Raw genomic sequence first — 12,670 nt, 5'->3', positions numbered from 1 at the left:
TTAGAGCATCCCAGTTGATATTTGCATATTCAAGAGTCGTAGAAGTTCCACAAGGAAGACATTTGCCTAAAGTTGTTTAATCCTTTGGTTTCCTATTTCCCAGTCATATTTGACAACAACATTTTGGTGTGTGTGTGTGTGTTTTAATCACCTATCAGCATCCCACATACTTTTTATTCTCTAAAATAGACATTGGGAAACACTGGCTGCTCTCTGTCTGAGACTTAAGCTAATACATAGGATTTTCACTCAACCCTAGCCTAGTGCCTTGGCATGCTTTTCCAATGACCCAAACCCCTCTTTAACTGAAAATCTAGGCTCATCTCTCTCTACCTGGAGCCACTTCCCCTCCCAGTCTAGTAACAACCCTTCCCCTGTTGTCTGTCTTGAAAAGAATTAAGACGCTGCTCCTTTTGAAGTGTTGATGCACACACGAACAGCTGCTGTTACAAATAATTGAAGCCACACTTCTCTGCATGTTACCCCAAGTTTACACTCTCAGATTCACAAAGCAGAAAGACTAGACTGTGGCCCACTATATGCCTTTGGGTACATGGAGGGAGGTTAGGAAATCCACCCCTTGGCCCCGGTATGATCCTTGAGCAAGGTCTTAAGTGCTTCTTGAGAGGGGCAGAGGGAAACTGGGGGTTTTCATAATGTAGCAGGTAAACAGAAAATTTAACATCAGATGGGCAACCATGATGGCAGCTAACATTTATTGAGCACATGCCATGATCCAGGGGCCGAGCTCTCCGGGCACTATCTTATTTAAGCCTCCTGACAACCTCATGAAAGAGCTGCTCTTATTTCCCCCATTTTACAGATGGAGAAACTAAGATGTAGAGTGAAGAAGTATTTGCCAAAGGGCATTAGTGACAGAGCCTGGATTCAAAGCCGAGTTGTCAGTTTCTGGATTTTGCAGTCTCAGCCACAAGCCTGTAATTGAAGTACCGCGGAGGCAACATAGACCCAGATGTGATAAACTTTGGAAGGAAAGAGCAAAGATTTTCCCCATTAGAATCTTTCTCTAGGGAAACAAGATAGTGTCATTTGAAAATAATTCCTCGCCTAGCCTTTAGCCTATTATCATTTATTGTGCCTCATACAACAAGCAAACAAAAGTGAAACAAGAAAAGTTACCCACAAAGTTACTTTCAGACAAAAAATTAAAACAACTCTGGGAAAGAGAATTAGCTGCTGATACATTTAGAAAGGACTCAGAAAAAGGAATCCTCATTTATTCTCTTCCTAAAAGCATAATAATTATTCCAGAAATCACGAGTATTCAGCTTTCCCCCACCCCACCCCACACACACTTTTTCCCCTATCACTTGCTCTGCAAACCTGATAATTTCTGAAGCCAAGATGGGAATGGAAGTTAATTTGTCATTTAATTTTTAATAAGTTAAAGACATCTCAGTGACACAAGCGATCAGTCTGCACGTGCATGCTGGAGGAGTTCTGGAGGAATTCTCAGATGGGAATGCAGTTCAGCATCAAACGCTGCATCTGCTTGAGCAGAATCACATGAAAAGGCTGAGCTGTTGAGAAGGGGAGAGGGAGAACGTGGGTGTCCCCGTGCACTTCAGAATTCAGAGCAAAAATTTGTTGAAGAGCAGCCAGAGACAGGCAGGGATACACCCCACCTGGGGGTTCCCTTGTTTTGAGCAGGGCCTCCTGGGTCGTGGGCCTTGAATTCAGGGCCGCGGACACCAGGCACAACCAAGGGCAGGCTGTAGGTCATGCCTGAGGGAGGTGACTTCCTTGCCCTTTGCCTTTGCTATGCTTCCAAGCTATTGCTCTTGACTCAGTAAGTTGCTATCCTTTTCTTTGTGGCTAAACTTACCATCCCAGCATGGCTACTCGTTATTGAAATCTGTCTCTCAAAGGAATTGGCTACCAAAAAACACTCACGGGTGTTTTTTTGGTGATGATTCCAAATCGATCCCAAAGGATTGACCATAGCATTGTGGGCTTGTCCTCCGGAGTTTGCCATGGAGCGAGCCTGTGTGAACTCAGTTGCTCTCCAGGCCTCAGAACCTTAAAGAATCACAGAGGAGCCCTGCATTGAGTCCCTCTGTCCCCACCAAGATCCATCTTCAGCTTCTGCCATGTTTTTGTTTCTTTTTCAGTGACTTCAGTGTTTTCAAACTAATAGCCTGCTCTCTCTCTATCTCTGGCTTAGCTGCCTAGGCATGGTGTTGGAGCTAATACTTATTTTACGCTTTTTCTAGTGAACGATACTAATGTTCAGTTTTTGGACCAAGACGATGACGATGACCCCGACACAGAGCTGTACCTCACGCAGCCATTTGCATGTGGGACAGCGTTTGCCGTCAGCGTCCTGGACTCCCTAATGAGTGCGGTGAGTCATCCAGCTTCCCTCCTCCCGACTGTTCAGTAGTGGTGGGACACGAAACGATTATCTCCATCATCACGGGTCCCGTGCTGGCGCCTGAGCTCCCATGGAGCACAAGATGATGTGGTTCCCCGCCCCCCGCCAAAGCTGACAGTCTAGAAGGGCATACAGACATTAGTCATATAATCACACAAGTGAACATCTAATTATAAATTCTTGAAAATGCAAGGAAGGAAAGTTTCCGAGGGCATGAGCCAATCTAAGTGAGCACTTGACCTGGCCTCATAGATCAAAGATTCCTTGAGGAATCATATAGAGTTTATACTAAGATCTGATCAATAAAGGATGGACATTTTGTTGGGGAGCGTATTCCCCAAAGGAGGCTAGCAGAGGCAAAGTTTCTGCTGGTAGGAAGGACCCTGAACCTCTCAGGGAAGGGAAAGGAAAGCTGGTGTGTTGGGCTGTAGAGAGAAGGGGAAAGAGGAGTACAGGGCAAGGGAACATGAAGGACCTTGAAAACCACAGTCTTGGTCTTAATCTTAAAGAGGAATGAGAAGGCAAGGACAGGTTTTCAGTTGGAGTGGGCAGTGATCAGGTTGACACCTGGAATAATTGCCTTGGCCAATGAGTGGGAGATGAATCAGAGAAGCAAGACAACAGCAGGAAGGCCAGTTCAGAGGCCCTGTAGAGTAGAGCTGGTAGAGATGGAGGGACGTGGATGGAGCTGAGCAGCATTTCGTAGGTGCGATTGATAGGATGTGAGCATAAGGAAGAAGAGGACAGTGTGTCAAAGGGTTTCTTTTGGTGAAATGGGCACCTGGTGGTGCCAGCCACTAGGACAGAGAACTCTGGGAGAGTAGCAGGGGTGGGGGCCAGACTTAGCCAGCTCTCTGCTGCAGAGAAGTTGCCACATGGTGGCAAAGAGAAGGATGTGGGGATGGGAAAGGGGGTTAATTGCATCTCAGGTTTCTTTTATAACTTTATATGCATCAATCAATCAAGACATTCGTTTGCTTACTTTTGAGACCAAAAACAAAAGTTTAAAAAGAGGCCCCAGCTCAACCTAGCCATCTTGAACAAGTAAAAGCAAAATCAGACACGAGGCTGGGTTATAAACTGGGTATTGTGAAGTATTTCCACCGAACACCTTTATCATTATACAGAAAGCCTCTTTATATTGGAGTCCTCAAATTCACAACTTGTGAAAATGCAGATATAAACTGGATAAAACATAGCTTTAGAGAATCCATGAAAAGGAGTTTTATTGAACACATTAAAACCATAAGCACAGAGTTTTTATACATATAGGTTTGTTAAAGTGCTTGAGTGCTAGTCTCCTGAACATGTGAAACAACTGATTCACTAATTATGCATGTTCTCATTTGTTCATTAAATCTAATCCCAGGAGGACCTCAATTTGTGGAAAGAAAAAAAACCATAAATCTTTGTAAGACTAATATAGGTTATTCTGTATTCCTGAATGTGGTCCAATATCAAGCATATCTTAGTTAAAAATCAGAACTATGGATTTAAAAATAATTGTGATGCAATATTCATTTGAATTAATGTTGATTGGGCTTCATACCATGCCGTTGCTTTCCATGTCAAGAAGGAGATAAAATGGTCCCTAGAGAAGAGCACTCTTGGTTTCCCAGGGCTTATAACCTGTCTGATGGCCTGATGATCCCAAGCAAACTATTCTATCTACTAGTGATGTTTGGGCTCAATTTGCAGAAATCCCCTGAGCAGGTCAGAATGAATGATGAAAACCATAGAACGTGCTCATTATAGCACCATCTTCTCGAACTCTGGTTCCAAACTGATTTTTGTAATTTGTCTCTAGAAATTTTGTTTTACTTCTCCAAAGTAGAGAAATTTCAGAAGACTGTTCTCATTAAGAGATGATTAAAATCTTTACAATAGATCATTTTTGCTCAGAAGAAGGAAATACTCTCAAAATTTTTTAAAATCCAAATTTACAAAATTGTTTCTATGTATTAGACCTTCAGTATGTTCCAAGCAGGATTGGCTACATAATGGGCAATTCTTAAGAAATTCAAAAAGCATTAAATCAAATGAGGGGTTAGGGGAGTTTCTAATCCTGGAGCCCTGTATAAATGCATGGGTCACACACCCATGAAGCCAGCCTTAATTCCAAGGCTTAAAACTGATTTTGAGCACTAGAGAACGTCCCCTTTGTACAGCCAAGGAAGTACATGATGGCCGTAGGGTGGGGGTGGCAGGCACATCTGGATCTGTGTGGCCCAGCTGTCCGACTGCCGCATCCCTAGGGGTGAGCTCTTGGAAGCTCAGATGGGAAATCAAGGTGAGTTGGTTTCAAAATTTTAAAAGATTTAAAAAGTCATCCCCAATCCCCTTTTTTCAAAGGGGATTGCAAACCAAAATGTTTTCCAGAGGGTGGCTTGGGCATGTATGGATGTAATGATCTGAGAGCAGCATTTCTTCTGAATTCTGGCTTAGGGAAAAAGGGTGTCAGGACTCTAGTGACCGTCTTCATAATTATCATCACCCACATCATTTGTCAAGGGCCCAGAACTGTGCTTGGCACTTTAGCTATATTATCTGATCTTTTAGAAGATAAGGTGAATAAATCAGATTTAAGTGTTGAATCAAGGCATATTTACTGACCCCCTGATAGAGACTTTTCAAATCATTAATCAAAATGCCTATCAAATTATTCCAGACCTTGTCTTCATTGCCTACATGAGCAAGTCCCAAAGGGAGGTGTCTCTGGTTCAACACACAGCTGGATCTTTTGATAAAATGTCACCTGTGATTTCTTTGCATTCCACCCCCAACCCTAATGTATGAAAAAGTTGGCGATTAGTCAGGTACCAAGGAGGTTAGCTTAGAAGAAACTAGAATGGTTGGCAGGAACATAAATTGAGAAAGTGAGACACCTCTAAACAGCAGGAATCAGAGGTGATCTTCCATCTCAGGCAGTCACAAGCTATCCTCACAACATCCACACAAATCTCTTTAGATGTTGATTATCTCCTTTTTCTAGCATTTCTCGCCAAATTGCCATTTAATCATGTGTCTAAACTAGTCACTGAATTATTGTCCTTTATAACTCAACTCCTGCTGCTTACTGCTTCATTTGTTAAAAGAGTAATGTTTTGATTCATCACAGGCATTCCCGGAACAGATAGGGACATTACAGAGATGGACTGGTGGCTTTATTCTGCAAATCAACAGCAGAAACACATGATGAGAAAGCATGATTATGCTTATGGGTTTATGCCTCTAGGAAGAGCACAAGTTAGAAATGTATCTTCCAGAATGATACCAGCTTGTTGTTCACAAAAAAATGAAAAGATGAAGGGAAGCCTCTCCAGATTTAGAGCTGAAACTAGCATAGGAGCATGCAGATTTCTTTTCCATTCAGCCACCACCACCTTCATCCCCAATCCCAATTTAAGTTCCACTAGGACCTTGGAAAGAGAAGGTAAGGCCTGGGCTCAACAGCTGGACTACTCGGATGTGGATCCCTGTGTGATCACGTTAACCTCTCTGTGCTTAAGTTTTCTCATCTGTAAAATGAGGATAATAATAATACCTACCTCATAGGATTGTTAAAATCATTATATGAGTTCAGGTTTGTAAAGTGATTAGTGCAATGCTCACTTAGCACATGACAAAATCTGTATGTTTATATTGTTGTTATTATTTATTCAATATATTTATTGAGGCCCTGCACATCTGTTTTGGATGCTGGGGATTCAGCACTAAAGACAAGAGAAAAAGGCCCTGCCCTTATGATGCTTGAAGTTTCATTCTAGTGTGTTAAGATGTAATAAATGTATGAACAAGAAAATCTCAGATAAGGGTAAGTGATTTGAAGAAAATGAAATAGGAAGTTTGGATAAAGTGTGAAGGGGTGTGGAAGCCTGTTTTAGCCAGAGTGGCCAGGAAATAACTGTCCAAAAAAGGTAATATTAATACTGAAACTGAAAAATTAGAAGGAGAGAACCACGTGAAAACCTGGTTGGGGGATGGGTGGGTGAGGTGAGCTAGCTTCCCAGGCAGAGGAAACAGCAATGGAAGATGCTGAAACGTGATAATGAGCTCAGATTTTCTGAGGGAGTAATTGAAGACCATTGTGGTTGGGATGGCATAGATGTGGGTGAGAGATGTACAAGAGGCCAGCAGAGAGGTAAGGTCATTGGCCACATTGTAAAGATTTAAAAGGCCATAGATAGCCACACTGTAAATATTTAAAAGTCTGGGGGTTGAATGCGCTTTCCTTTGGACCCCACCAGTATCTTCCTAATGCCAGTGTTTCCCATGTGGACTGACTGGAAGGGCAAGCCCATCAGTGAGTCAATTTCTGAAGTGTTAGCCCTGATTATTTTTCTGTCCAAAATACCATCTTTGGGCATTCATTTTAAGAATAGAAAAGCAAAGGCACCCTATGTTAGCATGAGTCCCTGGCTTGATATCTTGTCTCTAATAAATGATCTATCAGAGAAGTCTCACCCCATAGATTACTTCTTCATTTCCCAAAGTTTTGATTTTTAAAACAAATTTGTTGCTAATATTTAAAAATGGTAAGATTTTACATAAAATATGGGCATCCAGCTTTTTTTTGACAGGCATCCCAAAGCAGATTCCCAGATCCCTGCTAAGCAACATGTATATACACTGAACCAGCTTTACCAGCCTCCTGCTGCCTTCTAATTTTGTTTGCCTGCATTATAATGTCCATGGACAGACAGTCTCCTTGGCCTTTTGGCAATTCACGCATCCAGTGGGTCAGAGAATAGTGCACACGATGTCCATTCCCCTCAAGCCCTGGACCTTTTCCAAATAGATGTTCACCACAGTGAAATATCAGTGTTGGAGGGGCAGCACGAAGATACCCCATTGAGGGAAGTAAAAAGGGCATCTGACCATGAGCACTAATGAGTTTCAATTTTGTGGCGTTTGCATTCTTACTTTTTTAGCAAATAGGATTTCTTGAAGTTTCCAGTTTGCAGGGACTACCTAATCTGGAAAAATAAAGAAAAAAGTTTATGCATTTCCCATAACAGTGTAAAGAGAAAGGGCAAAGAAAAGCCAGAGGCTGCCTTTGCTAGTGCAAACTGCATCTGTGAAGCATTAGAGGCACAGCAGAGGGCTCTATCCTATTGAGAGACCCAGCTTGCAAAACCCCTGGGAGCACAAGAGAAACTTCAATATGAGCATATATGCAGGGTCTGTCTGTGCTTTTCCCAGCTGCTCCACAATGCCCAGGGCAGGTGTTTGCATATGCACAGAATTAGTAATTCATAACAAAGGGAATGCTTGGAGGAGGAGCAAGTTGGTACCAGGCTGTGAGTTAGGATGTTAGCTACCTGGTCCCAGCCTACCAGCAGCCCTGGCATGTCCTCTGGGACTCAGGTTCAACTGTTAAATGGGAATGATATTAACAACCCCTTACCACTTTAGGGGAGTCAGGTAAGAACAAAGGTACATGGAAGTCTTTTCAAGGAGCAGGTGAATATATTCTCAAGAGCATATGTAACTACAAAGAAGTAGATGTATTGTCTATGTATATACATGTATGCATGTATATGTTTGTAGGTGTTATGCACACACATATCTTAAAGTGATTAGACTTAGGTAATGAGTGGGAAGGTTAGTTCAGTGAGGGGCATGCAGACGAAATATTTCTGTGTTTTCATCTCTAATATCAGAGAATCGGTCTAGATCACATATGTGCCAGAAATGTCTGGACTTATATTGGTCAACTGGAAGAGGGGTCCACATGATTTACTCTCTTCACTGACTTTAATTGAGGCCCAACCCCTTGGAGTGGCCTTATGGTGACCTGAGTTCCTGTCAGCCCAAGGTAACCTCGTGTCGTGTGATTTCAGTTACACCAGTGACTCCGCAGTGAGATTTTCTGTTCCATAGCCCCAATTCTTACACTCCACTCAAGAGCCGCCATGTTGGCTACGCACAGGAAACAGGCAGTGCAGGGGCAGTTGGGCAAGCGCTGGCGTAAGAGAGGCAATGGTGCTGTGTTCTGCCGGACTCAAAGTATTGCCCCTGTCACATCAGGCCAGGTGGGCCCGAAATAGGGGGGAAAAAAATCAAATAGTCCTCATGCCTCATAAAAGAAAAAGACTAAAAATAAAAGTCTACACCATGAAAACTAGCAAATATAAAAAAATGGCAGCTATGACATGGAAAATGACAATTTTAGAGCAATTATAAACGAAAGGCAAAGTGCCATTAAAGTTAAGGCAATGTTATTAAAAGATGTGTTAATTTTCAGTTAAATTTTCTATAAAAGACCAATTAGTTTAAAAGGCTTGACAGCATTAACAGTGAAACATAAGCTCTGGTAATTATACTTTAAAAAAATAAAAAGAGGAAGATGCCGGAGCCTGTGGGGGAGCAGCCCCCCAAACACGCACCCGCTGCGGAGCCTCTGCAGAGTGGGCTAGGTGGCACTGCGGGCACACGTTCCCCTGTGGAACCAGTGGGTCCTTTCCCCAGCACTGCATGGTTTCCTCAACGTCTAGTAAGTACTCTATTTACAGGACCCGAGATTCACCAGATTTCAGAGGCCAAGGGGGCCTCTGATATATGAGGTGGGAGTGCAAAGGCACAGGGAGAAGGGACTTTGGGGAATTGGTTACCTTGCTAGTTGGTGTTTTTAGCATTTCTGCTAAAAAAAAAAATTGTGCCTTCTGGGTCAGGTGAGTTGCAGACATGTTCAGATGTTAGGAAGTTATATCCTTGAACCCTACACTAGCAGCTGTTTATTTTTCTTAATCCCCATTATACAGATGAGGAATCCAAGACATAGAAGAGATGGGCAACTTTCCCATTGTCATAGCTATTGAATGGCAAAGCAGGGACCAGGAGTGCCTTTATGCCCTACTCAGAAGAAAGGCTTCCCTGATCTGGCTTCGAACCTTGAACGTAGCAGAGAGAAGAGGACTTCCATAGTCCTTAGATTACACAGATCTCCTGACTCCAGGCCCTGAACAGAACCCTCACTCAGCTCTCTTATGTTCCCCAAAGCTCATGTGACACAGCAAAAGCCCTGGGGAAGCCTCTGCTCAAAGCCTCCCTGGAGGCTGGTCCTGCAGGGCTTGGGGCAGGTCCATGCTGGAGACCCTCAAAGGCTTTTAGCCTGGGTGTTAGGAATATGGGCCATGGTGAGGCACAAAAAGACTAGCAATACAAAAGCTTAGGAGGCAAATGATCACACCTACATATTACAATTTCCCCATCAGAATTTTGTGTTATTTCAATTTTAGCATTTCTGGTAAAAAAAAAAAAAATTGTGCCTTCTGTGTCAGGTGAGTTGTAGACATGTTCATTTTAGCTGGCATATCCTCTGCAGAAATAATCTTTTGATATTTGGGATTTGAAGTCCTAGCGCCAGTTTGGCCTATGATGCTGAAACAGCCTTCTCCTATGCAGAAAGCCCTGGATTGGTGCTTAACTGCAGGCTGCTGGATGCTCAGTGAAGTGGTCCACCACCACATAAAGAAAGCTCTGTCCTTCAATAGGAGCAACTCAGCCTCCTTTTTCAGAGAAGGCATTGTTTTTTTCACCAAATTATTTCAGATCACAAAGAGACCTTGATATATGCTCAGAACACACCCATAAGCAACATTTCGTATTCAATAAATGTTAATGACTGATTGATCAAAAAGTTTATGCTGTTTCAGTATAATTGATTTCAGTGTGGAAGGGGAAACATGTTAAGGGCAAATCCTACAGATCTGACAAAAAATAGCCTTTCATGTTGACCATCTAGATTTGTCATTGCAATAGGAAATTTTTAGTGTTCTTTGTTTAAAAACTTTTTGGCTGTTTTTTTCATTAGACAAGATATCCATGCTTATTGGAGAAAAGCTGGAAAGCAGAGATATATAAAGATGAAAATTTAAATAACCCATATTCCAAATACCCAAAGATAAGCATGGTTAGTTTTTTAATATATTTTCTTCCAGATGGATAAATATGGAATCATACAGTTTAATATCTTGGTTATTTCTTTCCTTTTCAGTTAAAATTTTGTCTAGAGCATTCTTCTATGTAATATTCTTTGGTGCCAGATTTACAAAGCCTTCATAGGACTTCATAAGACTCCATCCTATGGATGTACCATTATCTATTTAACCATTACTCTGTTGTTGGACATGTACCTTTCTCAAACTTTTGTTATAGCAATTAACACTGTGATAAACACGTTTCGGTTTGCTAAAGATGTTGGAATGCAATATACCAGAAATGGGTTGGTTTTTACAATAGGGGTTTATTAGTTCACAAAGTTACAGTTCTAAGGCCATGAAAATGTCCTAATTAAGGCATCAACAGGACGATACCTTCTCTGAAGAAAGGCCAGTGGCATCCCGGGTTCCTCTGTCACATGGGAAAGCACACGGCTGGCGTCTGCTGACCCTTCTGTCCCAGATTTCATTTCTTTCAGCTTCTGGCTCTTTCCGTTTCTGTAGGTCCTTGCTTGCTTCTCCCAGGGCTTTCCTCTCCAAACTCTCTGGGTGTTTATCTCTTTCAGCTCTGTGGCTTTTATCTATCCTTTATCCTCTCATAGAGGACCCCAGTAAAGGACTAAGACCCACCTTGAATTGGGTGCATCACATCTCAGTTGAAACAAAAGGTCATACCCACAATAGGTCCCCACCTACAAGAATGGATCAAAAGAACATGGCCTTTTCTGGGGTACATAACAGCTTCAAAACAGCACACCATGGTTGAAAATCAATCTTTGAGCAAGTAGCCATTTATTACCTTGAGGAAAATTATTGGGCTTATAACAAACATGAATATTTTTCAAGATCTTGGTACATATTGCCAAATTACCCATCAGGAAAATGTATTAATTCACTCCCATCAATGGCATTTAAGTGCCTTCTCATCAGTCTGGCCTGCTCTGATTTCGTTTTTGCCGATCCTTTTCCCTAGGATGTTTTTAATTATGTTTAGATAGTTTATGAAGTGTATACAATTTTGATTTGTATCTAATCATGTCAATGCAAATTTTTTGTCAATTCATCTATAGTTTTTATGTTTAAAATGCGCTTGCTAAAAAAGAAAACTGTCAGGTATCCTGAGATCGGTTAAATATTCAGCTATATATTTTTATTCAGCTATTTATGGCTGTGTTTTGTTGTTTTTGCCTTTATTTTATAACATTTGCTTTTTTCTTAGCAAATTAAGATAAATATATTTTCATAATAAGAAATATAGAAAATACATAAAATTATAAGAAAAAAATCAGAATTCTATCACTAAGTGCTTACCATTAAGAAAATTTTGTCGTACTACTAAAGTTAATTTACATAACTATAAATACATCTACTAGTTCAGGTATATGTTTTTAATGTGAATTTTGGATCATAATGTTTATGTCCTTTTTTGACATTTTAATATATCATATAATTATTACCATGCTATGATGAAATATTCTCTGAAAGTGTATTAATGTCTGTACAATATATGTCATGTAAGTGTACCATTATTTGTTTAATCAGTACCAAATTGTTGAAATAATTTTTTTTTCCGTTTTCCCCAAATCATTTGTTGACTAAGGATAGCTTCACCATGATCTATGGTGCTTTTCTTATCTTATTAAGGAAGGGATCAGTAACCCTTTTTGGTTAAGGACTAGATAGTAAATATTTTAGGTCTTTACAAAGCATGCAGTGTCTGTCACAACTACTCAACCCTAATGTTGTGGCACAAAAGCAGCCATAGACAACAAGTAAACAAATAATCATGTCTGGGTCTCAATAAAACTTTATTGGAAAAAAAAATAGGTGGCATGCTGGATTTGGCCCAGAGGCTGTAGTTTGCCAACCTCCATATTAAGGTTGAGTCTTAGAGTATGTTTCTCACCAATCCAATCCTGTTGACTGATCTGCTGATTTTTAATATCTACAATATTATTAAATATTTAAAATTTATTTTAATATCTGCAGGACAAATTTTGTAAGATTCTTTGTCAAAGAAAATTTAGAATAATGATGTCAAATGCAAAAAAATCCAATTGAAACTTTAGGTATTTATCAAATTTTACTATGAAGAAAATGACACTGTAATGTTGAGTTTACATGTTAAGAAACATAAAATTTATCTTTATTTTTTTTCAATAATCTTCTCTACCTCTCTGTAGATGATGACTACTTTGCCCTCACCTAAAAATGGCAGCTATTCTTATTTATGGCAGTTACCCTGGTATTATACAGAAGCTTCTAGAACAATAGTGTTCCCTGTTATGCTGGATATGTGTCCAGCATTAGGTTCTCTTTCTTGTTTCTAGTT

At 40.7% G+C, this 12,670-nt stretch overlaps 1 protein-coding gene across 37 annotated transcripts in view; it reads left to right on the top strand.

Annotated features, from left to right (window-relative positions):
- KCNMA1 (potassium calcium-activated channel subfamily M alpha 1) overlaps positions 1 to 12,670 on the top strand; it is a 769,155-nt gene that overhangs the window by 732,612 nt on the left and 23,873 nt on the right. For all 37 annotated transcript variants that reach the window (XM_037803851.1, XM_037803850.1, XM_037803849.1 and 34 more), the window contains one exon: positions 2,235 to 2,365. In XM_037803851.1, coding sequence (XP_037659779.1) covers positions 2,235 to 2,365 — 131 coding nt within the window. The remainder of the gene's footprint in view (positions 1 to 2,234; positions 2,366 to 12,670) is intronic.

The sequence above is a fragment of the Choloepus didactylus genome, chromosome 15 (assembly GCF_015220235.1).
Source record: "Choloepus didactylus isolate mChoDid1 chromosome 15, mChoDid1.pri, whole genome shotgun sequence".
In the NCBI taxonomy this organism is placed as follows: Eukaryota; Metazoa; Chordata; class Mammalia; order Pilosa; family Megalonychidae; genus Choloepus; species Choloepus didactylus.
The sequence above is the reverse complement of the archived record's forward strand: the minus strand, read 5'-3'. Positions and strand labels throughout refer to the sequence as shown.